This window comes from Silurus aristotelis (genome assembly GCF_946808225.1).
Source record: "Silurus aristotelis genome assembly, chromosome: 1".
In the NCBI taxonomy this organism is placed as follows: Eukaryota; Metazoa; Chordata; class Actinopteri; order Siluriformes; family Siluridae; genus Silurus; species Silurus aristotelis.
In genome coordinates this window covers 14,612,788-14,637,105 of record NC_139574.1, presented here as the reverse complement: position 1 = coordinate 14,637,105, position 24,318 = coordinate 14,612,788, and the positions used below count along the sequence as shown (strand labels likewise).

General features: G+C 38.9%; 1 protein-coding gene across 10 annotated transcripts in view; it reads left to right on the top strand.

Moving 5' to 3' along the window:
- The window catches only part of adgrb1a (adhesion G protein-coupled receptor B1a), a 100,403-nt gene extending 77,293 nt beyond the window's left edge, over positions 1–23,110 (top strand). For 4 of the 10 annotated variants that reach the window (XM_083543769.1, XM_083543768.1, XM_083543765.1 and 1 more), the window contains 14 exons: positions 1,758–1,867; positions 3,915–4,017; positions 4,113–4,263; positions 5,050–5,119; positions 5,725–5,791; positions 6,197–6,282; positions 11,336–11,434; positions 13,872–14,043; positions 14,154–14,249; positions 14,354–14,393; positions 16,711–17,336; positions 19,358–19,393; positions 19,511–19,669; positions 21,353–23,110. In XM_083543769.1, coding sequence (XP_083399895.1) covers positions 1,758–1,867; positions 3,915–4,017; positions 4,113–4,263; positions 5,050–5,119; positions 5,725–5,791; positions 6,197–6,282; positions 11,336–11,434; positions 13,872–14,043; positions 14,154–14,249; positions 14,354–14,393; positions 16,711–17,336; positions 19,358–19,393; positions 19,511–19,669; positions 21,353–21,547 — 2,010 coding nt within the window. In that variant the 3' untranslated portion in view covers positions 21,548–23,110. Of the gene's footprint in view, positions 1–1,757; positions 1,868–3,914; positions 4,018–4,112; positions 4,264–5,049; positions 5,120–5,724; positions 5,792–6,196; positions 6,283–11,335; positions 11,435–13,871; positions 14,044–14,153; positions 14,250–14,353; positions 14,394–16,710; positions 17,337–19,357; positions 19,441–19,510; positions 19,670–21,352 lie in introns of those variants that run through there. The other 6 variants (XM_083543766.1, XM_083543770.1, XM_083543771.1 and 3 more) reach the window with 3 other exon arrangements.
- Positions 23,111–24,318: the final 1,208 nt, after the last annotated feature.

The following is a 24,318-nucleotide window of genomic DNA, read 5'->3' as shown; positions in this document are numbered from 1 at the left end:
GTGTGTGTGTGTGTGTGTGTGTGTGTGTGTGTGTGTGTGTGTGTGTGCGTGTGCGTGTGCGTGTACGTAGGTGATTTGCAGAGCATGCGACGTGTCCTGTCCTTCATGCAACGTTTGAGTGCACACAGCATGTCTACAATCCTCCTTGAAAGCTCACATAGGACACAGTGTAGCAGCTTTTCCTAAATTCCATGTCCCTAGGACATCTGCCATGACTTCATCTGTTGATTTTTGGTCAACATCTGTGCAGGACAGCTGTTCCTTTTTGCCCCTTTTTTTGGGGCAAAAAACATTTGGTATATTAGCAAATAATTTGATGTCTGTATTACAGTAGCCTAATTTTAAAACAAATTTCCTTCCAATGCAGTCATTTATCAGTTCCCAAATATTGGCTAGGTCTCCCCATCACAAAACAGATACCAACCAGAGATGGTGAAGGCTAGCAGCAACCTTCAAACTTCTGCCCATGCTACGAGTCTAAGAAAATCATATACAAGTCCCCGAGTTACGAGAATTCCACTTAAACTTTTTTTTTTTTTTTTTTTTTTTATCTCACGACAATGATAGCGATACGAAAATGTACAAATATTAGAGTTTTCGTGCATAATTTTTGTACGATAGATTGGGACGTTGCCAGGTTGTGCACATCTCCCCTTTTTGTGAGATGCCTTACTTTCGCCAGCGTTCGCCGGCATTTAGTTGTCTCGGTGTTAGAGCGTGTATTTTTTTTATGTGTTTTTTGGTGTTTCAAAGCCAATTTACCTAGCTCTTGTCCTTTTTATCCGCATCACTGAAACAGAGGGCGAACCGGTGCTTGTGCACGTGCCGATTGCCACATACATATACGCTGTAAAGTATATATTACGGTAATGTAAATTCCTCTGTTTTGCTAAACTATGTACTTTTATTTTTAGGCTAGGACATGTCTCGACCTCTATAGTAAGTACTTGTACTGTACTCTTTTAGCATACACAAACTTACAGAAGCCCATAATTGGCTAGTGTCTCTCTGATTGACAGGTGGGGGGAGTATCTACCCTGAGAGCATGGACTTGGGTTTTTGTGCTCCTGTTCACAAATGTATTTTTATAATCTAAATATGTAAGTGAAATATATTGAAGGATTAAAATCCCTATGATGTGATTTACCTGGTTCTATAGTATTGGCTAAAGAAAAACAGGCTCTTGATATACAAAGTGAATATACACCTATGGAGTAGAAGCAGACACACAGATACACGTGCACAGTCGCATAAACGAATCAACGCAGACACTCAGCGCACACACTGTAGCTCATGTTGAACGCACAAACCGCCACCTTTAGTCGGGTTAATGCTGCATCCACCACTGCAGTGGCCGCTGTTTCTCAACTCCATCACCATGGAAACTGGAGCATCGGCTGCACCAGCATGGAAATGGCGAGATTCGTTTCACAAGGGTGACGGTAGCAGCGTGTTTACTAAATTTCTCTTGCACAGCGGCGTTATGGGCGTTTGCAGCAGGATTGTACGCGAGGACTGCCGTGACGGTTTTGCAGTTTGTCTCTGGTGTGTGTGTGTGTGTGTGTGTATGTGTGGGCCTTCAGCAAGCAGCTTCTTACTGAGTAACCTTGACTTGACCTTGCTCCTCAGCCAGTGCTTCGTGGACAGCACTAGTCTCACTGCAGCTGTCTGAAGAGGAGAAGAAGACAAACTCGTGCTATTCAAGCACTCCATTAGCTTTAACACAACAGTCTTTTTTTTTTTTCCCTCACTGACAGAGCATGGATCCCTCCAAGAGCCAGCTTCCATCCGTGACGCTGATTGTGGGCTGTGGGGTCTCCTCGCTCACGCTCCTGCTCCTCATCATCATCTACGTCTCTGTGTGGAGGTATGCATCAGCTTAAAAAAGAGATGAAACTGGCTTATTTGAAGCAAAACGCAAATGAGAGTTAAGGAGGTGTACGCGTATTTTCCTAGAAGATACGCATGCGTATGTATATACCACCATGGATTTGATTAAAGGGAAAAAAAAAAGAGAATCAGAGAACATATACAGTATCATCATTATGCTTAACAAAATTTCCAAGCAGTAGGTCTTTTTTTTTTTTTTTTGCTTGAATTGTGTTTAAATGTTTGAAGGTTTAAGGGGACGGCTTTTTCAGGATGTAAAGTTGATAACGTGACGTTTGTTATAGCGACGCTCTTCGGTATATTTAATTGTAAAATGGTGCATAGAGATCTAGTGCAGGGATACTCAACAGGCAATCTGCAGGCCAGGCGTGATGCCAATTAATTTAATCAATAGCAAAATTAAATCAGACACTGAAAAAATAAGGAAGATTTTTTTCCGAAATGTACCATTTGTCAGAAAACTGTATAATGCTACACTTTTACTATATCCTTTCTATGATCTATGGTGTGTGCACATATGCACAGATAATCATGCGTAACATTATGACCGGTGAAGGGAATAATACTGATTATGTCTTCTTCATGGTACCTGTTAGTGGGTGGGATATATTAGGCAGCAAGTAAAAAATTTTTTGTTTTTCTCAAAATTGATGTGTTAAAAGCAGGAAAAATAGGCGAGGGCCAAATTTTGATGGCTAGACAACTAGGTCAGAGCAACTCCAAAACTGCAGCTCTTGTGGGTAGCGTCCGAGCTGCAGTGGTCAGTACCTATCAAAAGGATCTATCTCAATCTCTTGACTTGAGATGGTTCAAAAACGTGATCACACCCTCCAAATTTGACGTTTGCCAGTCCGCTGCCGTATTGATTTTGGCCATAAAGCTTGCTGCAACCAAGCCCTCAAATACCTCGCTGACCTACCGTAATTACTCCTCATAATTCATATAGAACACTTAGATCAAGGGATCAACATCTCTTTTTCTCTGTCCCACGATGTCGCTTACAAACGGAGAGGTGACCGAGCTTTCGCAGTTGCTGTGGATCAACCTACCACTACACATTAGAACTCGTTCTACATAAGCTGAATTTAAATCCATGCTAAAAACTCATTTTGTTTTTTTCTGTGCGTTCACTGTTTTATTATTCTATCTATGTTATTTGTTTTATTTTCTTCCTTTTTTACTATTATGTACAGCATTTTGGCAAACCAGGGTTGATTTGAAATGTGCTTTATAAATACAAATTTGATTCGATTTGATTTGAAAAGTGGTCCAATGAAGCCAAGGCTCAATGTTGCATGTCGGGTGCGACGGCTGGCCCGTCGCTCCAACAGATGAGCTCCAGTAACTCAAATTGCTGAAGAAGTTAATGCTGTTAATGCTCGACGGGTCAGAACTGTATTTTTTTAGCAAAAGGGGGACCAACACAATATTAGGCAGGTGGTCATAATGTTATGCCAGATCGGTAAGCAAACGTAAGCAGAAGTGCACTGCAATTACGCCCTCTTCTTCTTCTTCAGAATTTTCTGTAATGGATAGCTCGCTTGCTGGTGGAGTTAAACAGCCCTAACTTATTCATCAAAGTCAGATATTCCTAATTAACAGCTCCAGTCAGGCAAACAACAATCAAACAGCTCATAGAAAACATGCTGAGAGCACGCGGACCAATTTCAGATTTCCGCTGAGTACAGTGTGCGCCTGCTGGTTGAATCGTAGGCATTCAACACAGTTTGACAAATGCACAATCGTTGTGCAGGCATTTTTTATTTTATTTTACCATGCCATTAAAAAATTCTTTCCCCATATATTTCAAAGGAGTTTTTTTATAGTAATATTCTGTTGTGCATAATAGGTAGAGCATAAATCTAATATATCTAAGGACACATTCTCTGTATTAAAATCTCAGCTCATATAGACAGCTTCAAACATGGCTGTTTATGAATTTCATCATGGTATGTGGTGTCTGGATGAGTCATTGTGTGGAGGTTGCAGAATTTTTTAAGCAGACTTTCTCTTTTCTCCTGAAGGTACATCCGCTCCGAGCGCTCCGTCATTCTTATCAACTTCTGCCTGTCCATCATCTCGTCTAATGCACTAATCCTTATTGGTCAGACTCAGACACGAAACAAGGTACCTGCTAATAGGAGGAAAGTACAAAATGAATATACAATTTGCTCTAAACTCTATAAAAGCTTGTTGTCTCTTTCTGTTCTTCTACCCGTCAGGTTGTTTGTACTCTTGTGGCAGCTTTCCTGCACTTTTTCTTTCTCTCCTCGTTCTGCTGGGTTCTTACGGAGGCCTGGCAGTCTTATATGGCTGTGACTGGGCGTTTGAGAAACCGCATCATACGCAAACGCTTCCTTTGCCTGGGATGGGGTAAGCTCTGTCTGTCTGCTCTATATTTAGCTGTCTTAAATCAGTGGTTGCTACTCTCTTCGATTCAGTTTCTCACACGCCATATGTAGCCTCGACCGCCAGACCAATAGACCTTGTTCTATTCACTGACTGTTAAAACACACAGGAGTCACCAGAAAAACACTAGAATAGTGGCAGAAACCTCAAGTGTGGACCAGCGAACCAACAACAAACTCCAGTAATTAAAATAAAAGTCATATGATTGCATTCTGCTGGGACTTTCTTATATTTTCATCCAATCACCAGCTTGCTATCTTTTATCACACAACACCTACCACACACTTTTTATTATTATTATTTTTTTTTTCTCGAGAAAAATACATGAAGTGTATCAGCATATATGAAGTTACAGGTTCCTACGGCTGGCCACTATTGCTGCTATTGACAGTGAAGAGACTTTACTATCCCTTCCTCCCTCCCTCCCTCCCTCCCTCCCTCCCAGTTGTTCTGTTGGCTCTCAGCTGGATGAGGATTAGAATCGAGCTCTCAATTTTTTAAGAGTAGTGCATTATTATGGCAAATTCCACCTTCTTGGCTTGTACTTGTTATATATAAACAGTCCAAATATGATTAGGAATGAAATAAAGGGTGGGAAAGCCAAAAAGTTTTTTTGGTACCTTTGAAAGTGAGGTGTTTTTTTATGCTTGCATTGTAACTGCGATCTTTACTAGCCATACCCATCTTGATCAAATGTGTGCATATTTTCTGATCCTAGTCTAATCATTCATCTCCCTCTCTGTTCTACAGGCTTACCTGCTCTTGTTGTGGCCATCTCTGTTGGCTTTACCAAGGCCAAAGGATACGGTACCGTTAACTAGTAAGTCTCCGTTTCTTACAGCTTTAGCAGTCTGCTGGAATCGATTAGTAGATCTTTCGCAAACATGCAGACGTCGTCTTCTTCTATATTCAGGGTTTCCGCGGGGTCTTAAAAAGGCCTTGAAAGTGGCTGTTCTATGTCTTCAACTATTATAATTAAGTCTTAATTTTCTGATGTCCATGTAAAGCTACATTCAGGCTCATTGAAATGCCCTATTTAGCACTTTGAAATGCTTTTTTATTTATTATTGTTATTAGCGCAAATCTCTTTTGGATTGTACGACAAAAAAAAAACAGATTTTATTTTTCAGCTATGGGGAAGTGCCAGTTTAGCAATACTTGATGCTTGAAAAATAAAATAAATTGATGGCTTAGTTAAGTCTAGTTGCTAACAATATATTTGTGTGTTTTTGATGTCAAAAGGTTTTAAAAAGCATTTGACTTGGTGAAACCTGCAGAAACCCTGACATTGGATTCACACAGTCTGAAATTACTGTTCATAGTCTGACCAGCTTATATCCTTTACCTGTCTATTTTTCCTAACCCTTCCTTCTCTCTCTCTTTCTTTTTATCTCTCTCCAACCTCGTTTCTTCTTATTCTGCTAGCTGCTGGTTGTCTCTGGAAGGAGGGCTCTTGTACGCATTTGTTGGACCGGCTGCAGCTGTAGTCTTGGTACTTTCTTGGTCTTTGCTTTTCTGTTTTGAGAGAAAGATTACTTGCCAGCACTTCTCCTAGCCAGCTGCTTCAAAAATTACAATCTTTTAGGGCAGGCACTAAGAGGTTTGTTCGGAATAGATAGACAATACTTTTCGGCTTATCACAAGTTGGCCATTGAATTAGCTAAAACACCAGTCCCAGAAAGCCTGCAGCGCAATATCTGGTGGAAAACATTTATGGATTTCGGTGTCTGTTTAAACAGAATAGCATAGACTAATCTCTATAATTGAATCTAGAGAGTTAATCTCTGCTTTGTGTAATCGTGTTTTGGGATTATTTATTTTTTTATTTTTTTATCAGTGAGAGTGTTGTGTTTAGTTTTGTGCATGTCCATTCAACTCTGTGTTCTCTCTTCTCCAGGTTAACATGGTTATCGGGATTCTGGTTTTTAACAAACTGGTGTCCAAAGACGGCATTACTGATATGAAACTGAAGGAGAGGGCAGGGTATGCCTCATATCATATATCCATCCAAGCCACAGAGCATACAGGCTCAGCAGCCAAGCTTCTGTCTCTCTCTCCCTGCAGAGTGCACAAAGAAAAAGTAGATTAGTCACTGATCAAGTCTGAAAGAGAGGCCATGATTTAAACAGAATAAAAAAGGTCAAGAATAGGCATCATTTGTTCTAACAGTGCAATAAGAATAATCTAATGGTCTCTTAAGGATGGAAGTAGACAAAAGACACAGGGAAGGAAGTGAGGGCATAGAGACCAGAGGGAGAGATCAGACAGGACTGGCTGTTGATCCTTTCAAAAGCACATGTATACAGCCCTGCATTCCTTTTCCACCTTTAATATGTTTCCTCAGCTTAGTTTTTATTTCTGGTAGTGCAATTTTTAGTAGATGTTCCTAAATTTGTACATGTCCATGTCTGTTATGTTTTTCTTTCTTTCTTTCTTTGTTTTTTTTTTTATTTATTTATTTTTTTTTTTTATATTTTATGAGAATGGTTGTTTAAAGGAAAGCAGTCAAGCCCAGCAGAGGCAAACATCAAACAATAATCCTCTAACATTCCATATATCTAATCAATATAGTTCAGCCTGAGCAGTTTTCCTATTACCTTTCATCGATTTCCACACGTTTTAAATCATAGAACTTAAAGGGGCTACTGATCATAATCCGTAGTGAGAATTGTTATAGCTTTAAATATAGTGCTGTATGGATTAGTAATATTGTCCAACTTTATGCTTGTACACTCGGGACAGTTATTCTACTGTGGTCATGGATCATTAATACCACAGATGAGTAATCAGGTTCTCCCATAGACATTTATGTGGGACAATTTTATTTCTGACACTAGACTGCTCTTTCTGATATTTCTGTCCTGTGCTGGGCACCTGCTTATGTTTGCCTGCTCACTGCTGCGTGGCTGTTTATGCCATTGTTTCTGCGTCGAGCAGCTTCACGTTTTTCCTTCAATTTATTTATTTATTTGTTTACTTTTCACTCTTTTTAAGAACACAAGAGTTTCTTCTGTCTGTGCAACGATTTTTATGACCTCTTTCATTTTTGGTTTGTTTGTTTGGTTTTTTTTGTTTTGTTTTATTGTGTCAGGGTTACCACAGCATCCCCCTTTGCTCCCACTCAGGGCTGATCTTTCTGCCCACCTGGGCACTGATTGGCACAGACAAAGGCCCCTCAGATCACCTTGATAGCTGGCTAATGTCAATATTACTAGCTCTTGGTAGAGTGCCGAGATTAATTCTCAGACTTTTTCCACAGCCCATTTGACAGAATAAGTGGCTCTCAAGGCTTTAACTTGATGATTTCAAATTTAGCTTTGTCAAATTAAGGAATGCAAATGAATCCAGAAATGAGACCAGGAGGTAAATTTGAATTAATCTCCTTCTGCCTCTTTTCTCTCTCTCTCTCTCTCTCTCTCTCTCTCTCTCTCTCTCTCTCTCTCTCTCTCTCTCTCTTTTTTCTTTCTCTCACACTCTCTCACACTCTCTCTCCTGCTCCGTGTATGTGTGTGCGTGTGTGTCGTTAAGTTTCAGAAGGACATCTATTCCTTTAAAGGCTCCCTCTCCCCTTCTGTCTCTCCCTCGGCCTCATGGAGGTTCGAATCCATAGCATGCTTAATTAAAATGTGTGCTGTGCCTAAGCACAGTTAAGAACCTGCACATGGCCAGTGTGTTAACACCTTCGAGATCTGGCAATGCAGGTTGGGATTTATATTTTTATGAAAAGCACAATCACAAAATTAAAAAAGGCCGGACTAATGGTACGCATTCTTATAGTACAGAACTTAGAAGGTGAATAATATTATGTCGTTTCAATTTGAACGCTAGCATGTACTCTATTTGTGTAGACTACACAAACACAAAAAGCATTCAACATTTCACATATAGTAAGCAAATTATTGAATTGTTATGGAAAAGTGTAGGGGTCATCAGCTGGCATTTCAGCAGACTGGGGGGGGGGGGGGGGTTAACATTGCTGTTATAATGTATTTAAAAAACTGCTCTGCTACAGCTATTTTTTGATTAGCACAAGGCGTCTTATCAGATTAATGACTACAGGGCTAGAGACATTAAAACAGAAATAAAAGAGAGGGTTTTTCCTTTGCCACTTTTTTGCAGAGTAGTAAACTGATAACATGGCTTGCGTAAAGAAAAGTAGCCAGTGAAACCTTCTAAATGTTTTATTCCCGATGTAGTCTCCCTTTGCTGTTCTAATAATAAAGCCCACTCTTCTGGAAAGGATTTCCTCTAGATTTTGTAAGGCTGTAAAGATTTGCCCATTCAGCCACGAGTGCATTATTGAGGTTAGGCACTGATATCGGGCACAGAAGTCTGGCACAGTAAGCATTCCTATTCAGCCCGAAAGGGTTCAGTAGGGTTAAACACGGGGCTTTGTGCAGGCCACTCAAGTTTTTCCCACTGAGCCTTGACAAACTATGTCTTAATAGATAGTGGTTTGTGCAAAGTGGTATGGTCCTGTCCCTTAGTTCCAGTAAAAAGGAATCGTAATGCTTCATCATACCACACTATAAAATACTTTGTTTGGAAGTGCACATGTGAGACTGATAGCCAGTTGTTCACAAACCTTATTTTTTATGCTTGAAGGTAAATGGATAAAGAAGTATGCGTTTCTTTACCTTGGATTAGATGCAAAGTGTTTTACATCTGTTCAGAATCTGGGGTTCTGAATCGAGAAATGCCACTTGAAATCAAACATAACCACTTCAAATTGACTTCTTTGTAACCAGAGATTATTGCAAGTAAATAGTCTAAGCATTAAAAGATAGCTTTCAGTCATGTGAGTTTCTTTGATCTTTATTTTGATACGTAATTACTTTTAATATGTAATTTATTAGAACCACACTTTTTTCTGTAGGAACTTTAATTTAGTATTGAGAAAAGCTATTTATATGCTTCGCAATATATCAAGTGCTTGCTGTTACAGTAGTAGAACGATTCATATAATTAACATTTTTCATTAGGTTGAATGAAGATCTTAAGAAAAAAAATGACACAAGTCAGAAGTTTTAGTAACATGAAAATCAGGTATACGTTTATTAGACCTGCTAGAGGCTAAGCATAGTGGTGGAATAACATTTACCTCAATCCCAGCCTGGTTCACATGCCAGGCAGGGGAAGCTCCTGTTGGTTTCTTTAGAAAAAATCTCGCTTTAAGAGATGCAGGGCAGAAGGAGGATGTCTGTGCTGTCGAACTGAATAACCGGACGACGGGAGATGAAACTAGGAGGAGTGCGGTGTATTAAGAGTTGATCAGCAATGAGCTGCTGCAGTAAAGCTGTGCTTCTGAAATGCCTCTAGCCTTCACCATAAAGACTAGTAAAATGACCTTGTAATTCACAAAAACACTGATTGCTTTTTAATATCACCGCCTGCAGCCACCTTTTATTGGTTGGATTGGCCTTTAGCATGGAATTGGATTTTTGATATTATGTGGGGTTTAATCTACATGTCTGCCAGATGCAGGATCGATTTGTCGGCCATGAGACCAACCGTGTCGTGCTGATGGCTTTAATTGCTATTTCACAAGTGGCCATTTTGTGTCTGTGGACAACAGTAGAAATCACAACTAAGCAGCCTTTTACACATCAGAGATGCGAGCATAATGTTCTTTGTTTAGTTCAGTTGGCGAACATGGCAGGCTCTGGAGATGTTTGCAGTGAACTTATTGTGTTTTACACATGGTAACTATATTTCTGCAAGCATTCAGAGAGCAGCGATGAAATTGAAGTATACAGATGGTCCCCGCGATGGTTCAATTTTATGATCTTACGAGGACGATAGCGATACGACAAAATAGTAAATATATTTTTGGTTTTGCGTGGCAGGCAAACAAAGCAGCGTACGCTCGCGAATCGCCACTCGTCACCGTACTTGTTTACAGTTCAGTACTTTCAATTGCTCGGTTTTGCTAAATTATTAACTGTAAATTGACGAATTAATTATAAAAAAATGACAGTATTCCCTTCCCTATACTGATTATTCTTTAAGACTCCTGGGTAGGCCAGGCAATGTCTCGACTTACAATATTTTTTATCACTATTATTATTATTATTATTTTAGCTATAATGGGGTCCTCGGAACGCATTTCCATCATAAGTTGGGGACTCCCTGTACTCATAAAGAGATGCCAGCTATATTCATTTAACAGAATTTTGTATGCACTTTGTATAATTGGTGCAATGCGTGTGTGCGTGTGAATCTGAGTGTGTTAGGTTAAGGTATAGGTGTAATTAATTATATCAGTGGAAGGTCTTTAAAAGGTTACAGTAAGTTAAATATGTTTTTGTGTGTGTGTGAAATTTTATACCCTGGTGGAGATGAAATATCCCAGCAAAGCTAGAAATACATGACAGTTTGACCTTGATTAGATATTTGTCAGGTCCACAAGGAGGAAAGAAAAAGAGAGACATTTGATTACTGAGGTAAAGGTTAGGGTTAGATTTAGTTGTTAGCATAAAAATTTTATTAACTGCATGTATAATGATGTGAATGGAAGAAAATAAAGCTGTGTGTGTGTGTGTGTGTGTGTGTGTGTGTGTGTGTGTGTGTGTGTGTGTGTGTGTGTGTGTGTGTGTGTGCGCGCACACTTGTATAATATTAACATGGCTTTGAGTGTGTATGTGTGTAAGATATTGTTATCTGGTTGAGTGATAAAGACTCTATGATGAAGTTGTAAACATAAAGTAGCTGGAATCTGGAATGAAGCATAATGTTAAACTGTGTAGTAATTCAAAACTATTAGGATTTCAATGTCAATCACATCTCATAACAGCTATATAGCAGTAAATTTTGGCAGTCACACAGTAATAAAAAGTTCTCCAGTGTAGTTCACAATCTCTAGCATGTGCCACATCTGGAATGTGGCCAATTAGTACATTGCCATTTCCCCAGTCCCCAAAAGTCACCCAATAGCCCTGACAGAGAGCTGGAGAGGGGATCCTGTGGCCAAAGCTTCAGTTTGTGTATATTTGTTAGTGAATGTGTGTATTTTCAGTGTGTTGATTTGACTTTGCAGTCAGATGACAGTGCCACTGTACAATATGACGCTCAAATGTGCCAAGTGCGGAGTTATCTCGTCGGCCGACCTTTCCACCACAGCTACCAGTAACGCCATGTTAGTCCTGCTAATTATTTACCAATTCTCTACCGCTCGACCTTCAGTTCTCTTTTCCTTTCCTGCTTATTTCTTACCTCACTCTTCTTTGGTTCCGGTTTTCTCCTGATACATTCTCCACTCCCCTTTGGTTCGTCTGCTCGAGGGAGCTATTGAGAAGCACCACCATGTTTCATGTTAGGGAATAGGATATGCTACAAGGGATTATGAAAAACATTAAGAGTTTGTTCATTTTGTGTGCATGAGTATGTGTAGCACTGTATATTAACATGATAGATAAAAGTGTGAGATTACTGTAAGAGTCCATTTTTTTACAGTGACACAGGATATTTAATACAAACATCATTTAGGTTTCCAGTTTCTCTGGAAATGTTGTGTACAGCACTGTTTTTTTAATAACTTTAATAATACTGGTTATAGAAGAACTTGGCAGTTACCCTTCATATATATTACTACAGAAAACATGTTTCCTAATAAGAAAGGTGTTGTAAATTTTGTTTAGATAGTGTATTAGTCTCTTACTTGCAGTGTGCGTGTGCGTGTGCGTGTGTGTGTGTGTGTGTGTGTGTGTGTGTGTGTGTGTGTGTGTGTGTGTGTATGCAGACGGGAAGCAGGCGATGAAATGTATAAACATATAGTAAATATATGGGGTTATCATAGATCATATTCTGTGGCTTTATTTGACCTAAAACAGATTTTTTTATTAGTTTTATATTTATTGATACACAGGCCTCCATTGAGGGTCATAGAATAAAAAAATTGCAAGAATAGTTGTTGCTGATTGGTCAGTTCAGTTTAACTATGGCTGAATTTAAGGAAATGACTGATGAGGTTACAATCCCAAATCCACAAGAACATAATATAAAATAATCTTAAAAAAAAAAAAAAATAAATAAAAATTGAAGGCAATTTTATTATCATGCTATGGATGAGGACAGGGAGCTTTCCATGTCCATCACTGTGTCAAATCTTTTTCATGTTCTCATTCACTTTTCATTTATCTTTCTCTTGGGTTCTTCATAGTCCTTCATTAAGATTTTAACTGCTGTTCCTTCTCCCAGGTTTTAATTCATATTTAAACATGCATTTATATTGTATATATAAATTATACACATATAAGAATATAATTAGAGGATGTATAATGTGTGTGTGTGTGTGTGTGTGTTTTTTTTATATATATATATATATATATATGGGCAGTATTTATGATACTGTAGATGTATTTCAAATACGTATTTAGACTTAGAGACTTTATTGTTCTTGTATTGATACAACAAAATTTGCTTGGTAACTCAGCAGCAAAAAGAAATGGGAATAAAAAGAAAATATAAGAATAAAAAAAAGATAATTGCACTAACATATTTCAAATATAAAATAGGATTTTGTCATTTTTATTGTAAAATAAAAGTCTACATGATGACATCATTAAAATGCAGCATCTGATTGGTGCCTTCTCATACTCTACTGATTGGTTTGCCCAGACTTGTTGAGATCAGGGCTTTCAAATAGGTGTCCAATGATCGATAAATAAATATTAAATTGCAGAATATTGTTCCCTTATTGAAGTTGAAGCCGTTTAGTAGGTTAATGATTTTGCATACCAGTGCATGAATGACTGCCTGGCACATAATATATTATATTTATGATTAACAATCAAATGATGAATTGGTTAGAAACTAGTTGCCTTGAATACTGGTGCTATCAGTTGTCTTCTTATGAATGACTTTTTGCTGATGTAAAGTAGCCCTTCGTTACCAAACACAAAGTAACTAAATTAGGATACAATTCTGAGTCATTCACAAACTGTTCAACATTAAACTGTTGGTTACTTTAAAAATGACCTTCATGTGGGAGATCACAGGAAAATGCATGTAAATATTTTATCTGTTAACTGGTTGCATATGTCAGATTTATTGTGTGACTCGGCCTGAGAAAAGCTGTTGCTATCAAACATTGTTTACTTGATTAGTCAGTGTAATAGTGACTGAATACAGTAGATCAAATAGGCCAACTGATGGAAGGTTTGTAAATAAATAAAAAAAATAAATAAATACAGTAGTTTATTTTGATACATTGTGTGGCTGCTGTATTTTGTAGTTTATTTTGATACACTTAAAGTAAAATTATTTGGTATTTTAAAATACATTTTGATGTATCATTGCCCAACCCTGTGGTGTGTGTGTGTGTGTGTGTATATATATATATATATATATATATATATATATATATATATATATATATATATATATATATATATATATATATATAAAATCATATTATATTGAGTATTTCACACTGTTATACTTAATGTTAAATAGATCTAAAACTGAGAACGGAATATAAATTCTTTTACTTCTTTGTTATTTGATTATGTTGTCCAGCAGTAAAGGCAGGAGTGCTTACCTGTAGACTTTGCTTTTCCCCTCTTTTCCTGCAGGGCATCATTGTGGAGCTCCTGTGTGGTTCTGCCACTGTTAGCGCTTACCTGGATGTCTGCAGTGTTGGCCATCACTGACCGCCGCTCAGCTCTCTTCCAAATCCTTTTCGCCATCTTTGATTCCCTTGAGGGCTTTGTCATCGTGATGGTGCACTGCATCCTGCGCAGAGAGGTGTGCGATTTTGGGCAAAACTGAACCTTTAAATGAATAAATATAAAGAAGTTAAATCTTACAGTTTGTTATTTGCGTCGGGTTTTGGGCTTACTTTACATGGTATTTAGGTCCAAGAAGCAGTAAAGTGTCGAGTCGTTGACCGCCAAGAAGACGGAAATGGCGACTCGGGTGGATCGTTCCAAAACGGTCATGCGCAGCTCATGGTAATTAACTCAGTAATTCTCCGCAGCAAAGATGTAAATGTACTCACGCTGTCCTTTCTGTCACTACTTTTCTACTAACAGTAACCTTCTTGCATTTCCCACAGACTGACTTTGAGAAGGACGTCGACATTGCTTGCAGATCAGGTACGCCATCGCTCGAGATGTTTAAGAGCCTCTAAGTGAGAATTTACTTCTTTTTTCAAACTGCTTCACATACTGAGAGCCATTGCAACGGTGACAGCCTCTTGGGGGGTGCGGCCGGCTGTTTTGACAAGAAGCACACCACATTACATACCCATAATGCAATTTCTGCCTTGAGGGCCGCAGTGTGATTGCCGCTGAGTTGTAATGTTCAGGTAAATAGGGCTGCCTGTCCCTTGTTGCGTCTCAGATCCTCTGCTCCTAATTAAGTCCCTCCCGACGTCTCACCATCAAACAGCACTCTCTTCTCTGATATCCATCAGAGCTGTGAATCTGATTATCTCTGTAGACACCATATCACACCGGCATCTAGCCGCATAGCATGGCTAAGACACACAGCAAGGCTGACAGTGTGTTTAAGGAGTGATTTTTATTTTCCACTTTGTGTGTATGTGTGTGTGTGTGTGTGGATCTGGCCAGTTACAGTATATCAAAGATGGCTGCATCAGGAATGTTTTTCTAGTGACAGCACTAGCATCTGTTTATATTGTCATTGTTGTCATTGGCAGCGTTGCATTCTCTTTCCAGCTTCCAGCACATAATGATTATTTTCCAGAACATCTCTTATTATTTGCTTAAATCGAGTAGAAGCAGTAAGCCAAGTGCAGTGTGCTATATGAAATAACAAGCTACTTTGGTCTCTAAACCGATCATAAACAGAGGCATTACGCACTAGTTGCATATTTATGTCTTTCGAATAAACAGATATGGATAAAACTGTACTCAGTCCAGAAGTCATAATCGAGAATTGGAGCCAACATAATGGAGCTGTTACGGTCCGGGCAAAAGTGTGATGCTTCAGTGAATAAATAAATGAAATAATTCAATTATAGATTATGAATGTCAATTTTATTTATGGTTAATAAAATTTAAACAGTTATACCATTAATGTTAATCTATACTAGTGCTGATAATTACAGCACAATTAATGTATGCTACATACAATATGTTGCTACGTCCTTAGAGATGTTCTAGTAGAGATTTTTTTAATTTTTTTTATGTATCTTTGAAAGTACAAATATCATTTCTATAATGTCCCTGCTGCTGCAGTGTAATATGTCATTTAATGTCAACATTTTATAGCAGTCTGTAGGATCAGTCAGGCTCACAGACTCGGTTCCATGAAGATAAACGATCAATCTTTTAATCTTGCAGTAATGCCAGATTCTGATCCACCAAAAACCTGTGATATTTCGCTATTTGTTTATCATATCATTATAATGGGGGGGGGATCAATGGCACTCCTTTCGCACGTGGAGAGTATATACTGTAGCAGTAAATACACTATATAGACAAATGTATTGGGACACCAATATGTTTTTTTCTCCAAACTGTTACCACAAAGCTGGAGGCACACAATTGTATAGGTCGTCTTTGAATGCAGTATAAAAATACTTTGCAGAAAGCTGACTTTTCTAACACCTTTGTGGCTGAATAACACACAAATGTCCACAAGCACACTTCAAAATCTAGTGGGACATCTTCCCAAAAGAGTGGAGGAAATTATAAGGGCAAATTGGGACTTAATGTGAATGCGAGTCTCAAAAAAGCACATACCATACATATGACTAGGTGTCCACATATAATGTATGATGTCTGTATGATTAGTAGCAATGAAGTTGTTTCTGTGGAACTTATATTGCTCATGCCAGTAGTAAATTGCAAATGTTATGTAAGTTTGCAACGGAATCTAATTAATCTACAGATTTAAATAACATTTCACATCTTTAAAGTTGCCATAGCAACGACAGTGATGTTTATGGGTACATGGTAAAACAAAACAAAAACAAAACAAAAAAAACAACCTTTTCTGCTACTGGCATATTTTTATAAATAAAAACCCAGACAAAGATGCTGTCAGGTAAGTTTCCTAGCTACAACAGAGGAACTCAACATTTGTTTCTGTGGTAATTGCACCCCCTGGTGTTTGTTTTTTATTTGGTATTTTCCTAAGCAGATCTTACAAATTTTGGCTTAGGATTGTAATGCTAAAAATAGTGCATCGTGATCTTAACAAGTTCCTCATGCTACAAGCAAATATCCAGAGGGTGGAGTCAGAATTGATCCAGGGTCTGCTATCTGGGTAGAGACAAAAGCAAAAATCAAAGGGTGGCACTGTGTTTTAGGCTGAAGTATGATAGGTGAGATGTAGAGTCTCTTGTGGGTTAGGGTTTATAGGATTGTAGGTTGATTTTGATTGGGTCCGTCTCCACCCTCTATCTCGAGCTGTGTATTGATGCCTATTCTTTTTTTCTTCCAGGTCCTGGTAAACGCTCTTCCCTGCAAGGTGAGGAGAAGTTGGCCTCTCAGCATCTCACAGTGCAGAAAGGCTCCAACTTCAACACGATGCCTGCCAGCATGGCCAAAGTCCATCTGCAGAATGTGGCAGAATATGGCAGCCACACGCTCACACTGCGCCGTGACAAAGGCGCTACAGCAGGCATCAGCACCGAGCTGCCTGGTGCCAAAGCCATCTACGTATGTGACGGAGAGCTTTTCAAACAACTAGAGGGGGACAATGCAGGGTCTGATGGAGGTGGAGTGACACAAGGCTACAATAACAATACCATAACTGCCACCACCCTCAGGACGACCAAGCCAACCAAAGAGGACTCCAAATACAACATCAGCATCGAGCATGTGCCACAGACCAGACTCATCCATCTCAGCAACACAGCTAGCACAGAGCCTGTGCCGGGGTATGGGCTAAAAAGTTTTCCTGCTGAACGAGTAAATGTACAATGCTCAGAGAAGGATCCCCCCTTGCAGAACATCTCCGGTGAGGCGCACAGGACTAACATCGCATTAGAGCCAGTGGACTCAGGGAATTCAGGCATGATGTCGAAGAGCGAGACCATCTCCACACTGTCCATGAGCTCCTTAGAGGTGAGCCAGTAAGACAACAGTTTATAAGGCTATATTTTAGGATTACATGGGAGTGTAAATTGCTCTTTCCACATTTTAATTCATAGATTATAGAGTCCATTTGCTTTTGTGCAACAATCAATCAACAATTGATTAATGAGGATGCTCTCTTACTGATTTCTGTTTATTTTGCTATTGCTGAAATCAAGTCTAATTTACTATATATACTATAAACAATCTTGCAGTCCGCCCATTAATCCATTCCCGAGGGAACTCAGGTTGCACATGTAAAAAGGATTGCATTCGGTCTGACAGAATTGATACGTTAATAATGCTTTAACGCAAATTAATTTTAACGGCACTGATATTATTAATGCACGATTAATGCAGCACGCATTTCTAATTGACCAACTTTAATTAAAAATATAAATAAATAAATATAAAAGAGGTGAATTTATAACCTGTAACACAACACGCATTTATTTACGACATCCTTTCTTTTCTAAAAATAAAATAATAAACTTAATGTGGTGTGCGCCAGGTCGCAAATCAGCACCAAAATCCGCCACGATTCTTCTTCTTTGTGGGTGGTTCGCATGTTTAAGTAGAGCATTACTGCCATCTTTGGTGGTAATGGATCAGAGACTTATTCCCCAGTCCAAAAAAATGCCATGATGCCCACATCCGGCAATTAAAGCCGTCCAAAAACTTTGTTTCTATTGTAACATATGTACATCTCATGAGACTCTACATATCAGCTCTGTATCAGAGTTCAGTAAATACACAAGTGGCATAGATTCAAATGGAAATAGTGTTGTTTTCAGTGTTTTCGATGTCTACAAAAACACACAAGAACTTAAAACTTTACCAATTAGTTCAGAAATTTAAATAACATGTTGTATTCCAGGAAAAAAAAATAAAAATAAAAAAGTGCAGCATGTGGAGTGTTGGGTCCATTGACAAGAATGTCTAATATAATCTTCATCATTTACTAGAAGGTTATTAGCATGGCCCTTAGTTTAACCGGGCAGAAAAGTGAGCTAGTGTTAATGAAACTCCATGTATCAGTGTACCTGCGGGCTGTATGAGGATGGAACTTAGCTACTGCGGCACGGTTCGCGTGAAGCTTAATTAAGAGAGGATGCGCCGCCTGAATTATTCATGATTCCGCTCATACTTTGTTTTCTAAATGGCTGTGCATTAACTATACATGCCAAAAGGCACTATCATAAACCTCTCGTAGATTTCAAAGGGAACATGCAGTTTGTTTAATTGTTCCGGTTTCCTTAATTTAGATTATGCCTGTTTTATTTGCTTATTCTTGTTTTCTCTCTCTCCGTATTATCTTGCATATATTTTGTATAATAGTTGTTTCTATTTTTCTTTACGGGAACCTTTGGATATTTTATGTGAAGTTTTTTTTATTATATATATGTATGTAGGATATAAAGGATAATGCTGAAAGAACATTTCTGAGCAGAGAGTGCAACGGCTTGAGAAATGAGGCTTAGAAATGAATTAAAAGCATTTTTAGACAGATTTATTATCGAAACAAAAGCAAATCAGTAAATCTGTCGTTCTGGAAGTTTTTCCCTGAAATAAAAGTGGCACAGACACCCAAAATTAGCCTCTTCAGCATTAGGGATGTTCTCCAAAGGTCAGTCCTTTTTCACGTTTTTTGAATGTTAGCCAATGACTAGTGCGGACAGCCACAGAGTGACCACAGAGCCCAGGGTGCTTTTTCTGACCTCAGGCCAAACATGTTCCCAGAATGCAGTGCAAGGTTGCAGCTTCAAGCAGAAGGTCAAGTTGTCCTCAGACACTTTGAGACAGGCTAACGAAAGGCCATGAGGTCACAAGCTGTTTACTGTATGCTCATGCCAAGTTCTCGGTGGAAGATACGGTACAGACTTTGCCCTTATATTATTGTGCTCTGTGGTCTTTTCTGTGTTTTTTTCTTATATTAAAAAAAAAAAAAAAAAAGGCCATAAACGGTGACATTGAAGATCTTAACATTTTTTTTATATTTACTCTTATTGCAGAGACGAAAATCACGCTATGCAGAGTTGGATTTTGAGGTATCTGCAGCATCCTTTCATAACCAATATTCATCTGTAGTTTTGTAGTAAGGAACGTATTTTCATGTATGCACGTTGCTCGTTGATTATGGTATTATGGTATATACTCTTGCACAGAAGATCATGCACACGAGAAAACGCCACCAAGACATGTTCCAGGACCTGAACAGAAAACTGCAGCATGCTGAGAAAGACAGAGAATCTCCGCCAGTGGACAGCAAGCCTGGGAAGAGGTGGAGCGTGTCATCTGGAGGCAGCGATAAGACCAACCTTAGCGTAAGCTTGCTTGCCAGTCTCTCTTTTTTTTTATTTTGTATTCCGTTTTTCTCTCAGTGGCACTCGTCCTGTTAATTTCGCTGCCAGAGTGGAGATATATCAGGTGATTATCAGCATGATGTGTAGCTGGAGGGAAGTACTGGTTCAGTGCATAGGTAACATTAGCCAGATAACTAGTTTGTTGTTTGTGAGTGATAAGGCACATTGTGACTGAGAAGCGTAAAGTCCTTCTTGTCAAGGAGAAACTCTAAGAATAAGCAGTTTCTCCATGCTGAGCATTCCAAAAAAAAATCCTAGCTCTGTATTTGATTTCTATTGGGCCATGATTTTCGAAATTCAGTGGATTACACAAGGTTAAACTCAGCATGTAATCTGAGAAGGTGGATGTGAAATTGTCTGCTGCTTGAAGTGAATGCCCCCCCCATGTACTACATTCTGTTCCATTCGTGTTAAGGGACAGTTTGAGAGGTGGCTAATATTTGTTAAAAATTTGAATTTAAGACTGCTGTAAAATTACTTTATTAGATTTTTCCTTCTCTGTTCCTCGATTTGATTATTTGATTGGGCCCAAGGTTCCATTTAAAATGTCTAATATAAATTGGAACACTTTTTAATGTGCAAAGACTGAATAAGTCACTCAATCAGTTATTCTCTCAATAACTCATCAAGTCCGTCATTCATTCACTCAGGCACTAACTCACTTGGTCTTTTACTTACTATGGCTCTCAGATACTTTCATAACTCAGCTTATTCGGTCAATCACACACTCACTCATTCACTATTAGTTACTCATTACTGTCAGTTGGTCACTCACTTCACTGTTTAATCATGCATTTAGTTCATCACTCTCGTATTTACTCATTCACTCTCTCACTCACTCAATTCACATGAATTCTTTTAGACACACACTCATTGAGCACACAGTTAGCCACTCAGTTGGTCAAACACGCACACAGCATTTGTTTGTGTGAAAATGGGACGAGGCAGCAGGGGTGCTATGTAGTAGTGTTGTGTTGTATGAGTAACACTATTCCATATAAGTTCATGTGCTTCTGTACTGTGTAATGTCTAATTAGCATAAAACTGCATTATATTATATTTAATATATGCAGCGAGCTGGCATAACATTATGATCACTGACAGGTGAACTGAATAACACTGATTATCTCTTCATCATGGCACCTGTTAGTGAGTGGGATATATTATGTAGCAATTGAACATTTTCTCCTCAAAGTTGACGTGTTAGAGGTGGGAAAAATGGGCAACCATAAGGATTTGAGTGAGTTTGGAACAAACCAATTTGGACCAAATTGTGATGGCTAGATGAGTGGGGGTCAGAGCATCTCCAAAACTATAGCTCTTCTGGGATGTTCCCGGTCTGCAGTGGTCGGTATCTATCGAAATTGGTCCAAGAAAGCAACAGTGGTAAACCAGCAACAGGGTGATGGGTGGTCAAGGCACATTAATGCATGTGGGGAGCGAAAGCGGGCTCCGGTGGTACGATCCAACAGACGAGCTCCTGTAGCTTGAAATGCTGAAGAAGTTAATGCTGGTTTGTTGCGAATGTGGCTGCGTATATCTGATCAGTATCTTCGGAGTAAGTTCGGGGTGATTTGTTATTTGTCAGTTTTCATAAAACCCCTTTATCCTTATATGTCCCGATTTTGTTTGTCCCATGAACAGGACAAGCAGCAGACGCCAAGCAAGCGAGCATGGGAGGGCATCAGAAAGACTCACTCTCCCCCGTCGTGGGTGCGGAAGGAGCTGGAGCCATTACAGGCTTCTCCCCTGGAGCTGCAGGCTGTGGAGTGGGAGAAGACCAGCGCCACCATCCCATTAGTGGGTCAAGAGATCATGGACCTGCAGACGGAAGTCTGAGCAGCCTACAGCTTCACACAGAGGTGTAAAAACAACAAAAAAACTCCACTGGCAGGGAAAAAGAGAGAGACATGCAGGGAGAGTGAGATGTGAAAGAGCGATGAAACAGGGCAATTTTGCTAGTGTACAATTTGTTTTATATTGACGCTGGAATGGCAATCATACTACTTGGAATTAAAGTGGCCTGAACATGTTGTATAAACAGCCTGGGATTGGTCAGACTGTTGAGACTGGCTGAGTGTAGTCTTGACATTTTGGGGTTTCTATGGGAACAAAAAAATGGAAAATAGAGGACAGAAATTCAGGTGGTTGGATGGAGGATCCTGAATGTGTGGCCTTTCGTTTCTTACATTTTTTTTTTGGACACACACAGACACACACACAACAGTTTTACACCATTCTGGAGAAAGGATCTTGAAAGGTATCTTGAAAAAACCTTAGCAGTTCATATCCTTAATCTGTCATCATGAATGTAATATTTTATTATTATTATTATTATTATTATTATTATTATTATTATTATTATTATTATTATTATTATTAATGTTCATGTGCCACATAAGATTCTGTGCTGCTTCGGCTGTGATTGGCAGCATGACAGTAAAGTTTCCATTAAACAAATATAGAGCCCAAAGACATCAAAACATGACTGTTATTGTAAGAAAGAGCTGCCCATGTTTTCGCCACTATCCCAAAAAGCAAGAATTGACCACACAACCCTCCTCAAACTAAAGTGCCCATGTCAGTGCCACTCCTGTCTCCAGCGAGCCACCCATCCATGGATGCTTTGGAACCATCTGTGCAAGTCTGCAGTTTTTACTCCGCAGCATCTCACCGATTCAAGTGAATCGAATTCAGTCTTTTTGATGGATACTTCAGTCCAGTTTTGAAGAGAAAGGACATGTGGTTGAATGAAAACATATTACCCATCTGTGCTGTGCCCATGGCATGTTAGCATGATGCTCTTCAATTTATGGTGATGCCTTGACACGCTCGTCAGAACTTTCAAACGTGTCAATCACTGTAAGCACGAGAAAGCGAGAGGAAAACACAGTCAGGGGGAACGACAGTACAATGCGTGTTTCACGTATAAAGAGTGTGAATTTGAGAGTTTATGAAATGATAATGGTTGCACACAGAGAAAGCACAAGGCTCACTCTTCAGAGTCCTGTTGTATTGTACAGTATTGTAATTATTTCCAAAAGAGTTCTACACAACAAATTTTAGCCTATAAATATCTTTCTTACTGTGCTTGGGGAAAATATTGTTATTCTTATTATAAAAATCATTACAGAATCCCCAAATCTTGTCAGGTTACTGGACTATATGAGTGTTCTGTAACTTTATGTAACAGTGTGTGTTTTAATATCACTGACTGTCACTCAAGATCTGTTCTTGTCCAAAGTCCCTGTTCCCTGCCATCTCCTCCCCACTCTCTCTCTTTTTTTATTTTAATTTTAATTATATATTTTTTTTAAGTTCTAAGGGTCTTTTTTGTTAATGTACAGTTTTCAGAGCACAAGATGAATGTGTCATATTTCTAATAAAATGTCTATATAATCGTTTGTAATGTGGGACACACTGCCTGTTCGTTTCTTATTCTCGATAAGTGCGTCTCGGTGCATTTGTGCTCCCAAACATGTAAATACGTAAATTAGCAGAGGCAGACAATCATCATGGAGAATATTGAGGTCTAGAGTTGCTTATTTTTGTGATTAGAGGAGGCAGAGAGGATGACTGGAGTGGCCTTGAAGTTATTTACACTCTGTGAGCAGGAATCCAATCTGAACAGCACAGCAGTGTACTGATTTCACCCATCATAAATAGGGGTTTTAAAAAGATGAGTTATTAGTTTTTTAGTTTGTGCACTCTTGCATAAACATAAAAAAAATTCTGGTGACTGTGATTGGTGGCATGTTGGTAAAGTATAAAATGTAGAGCCCAAAGACGTTAAAACATGATTGTTACTGTAAGGAAGAGCTGCCCATGTTCTCTCCACTATCTCGAGAATTGACCACACGACACCCCTCAAACCAAAGCGGCCGTCTCAGTGCCACTCCTGTCTCCAGCGAGCCACCCAACGTAAGCCAACCATGGATGCTTTGGAACCATCCGTGAAAGTCTGATGGATTTAATCAAATTGTCCCACTCTAATTATTCTACCGTTATTCATTTTGCTTAATATTTCATTAAAGATTAGAAACAATTTCATAAAAAAAAAAAAACAATGCAGACAGGAGATATGCAATTTTATTTCCACATACAATGCAAAGTTTGGAAATACCCTGACTTTTATGGTTTTGAAAGACACATGCATATTCTTTAATATTCTCACAGTGTGTACTTTGACCAAATAAATATATAAATGTACAGATGTTAAACGATATTTAATTGAAAAATCCCACCCTTTAACAGCTTTAATAACAGCTTTACACACTCTTGGGATCCGGACAGTTAGTTTCTTTAAATATTCAGCTGAAATAGTTTGCCATGCCTCGTGTAAAACTTGCCCAGGGAGTTTTTTGGATATTTCTTTCTGACCTTGTGATCCAGTTTTATCCCAGAGCAGTTAAATAGGGTTAAGGTGCAATGACTGGGCAGGCCATTCTGTGTACTGCAGATCAGACATTGGCAGACTGTTTGCTCTCTAAATGATGCTTACACTTTGGACATATGCATTGGGTCATTGTCTTGTATTGTGAAATCCAGTTAAAATTGTACGGTGTAGTCATGTTGGTGGTTTAGTATTCCTACTTTTTAACCTACATGTG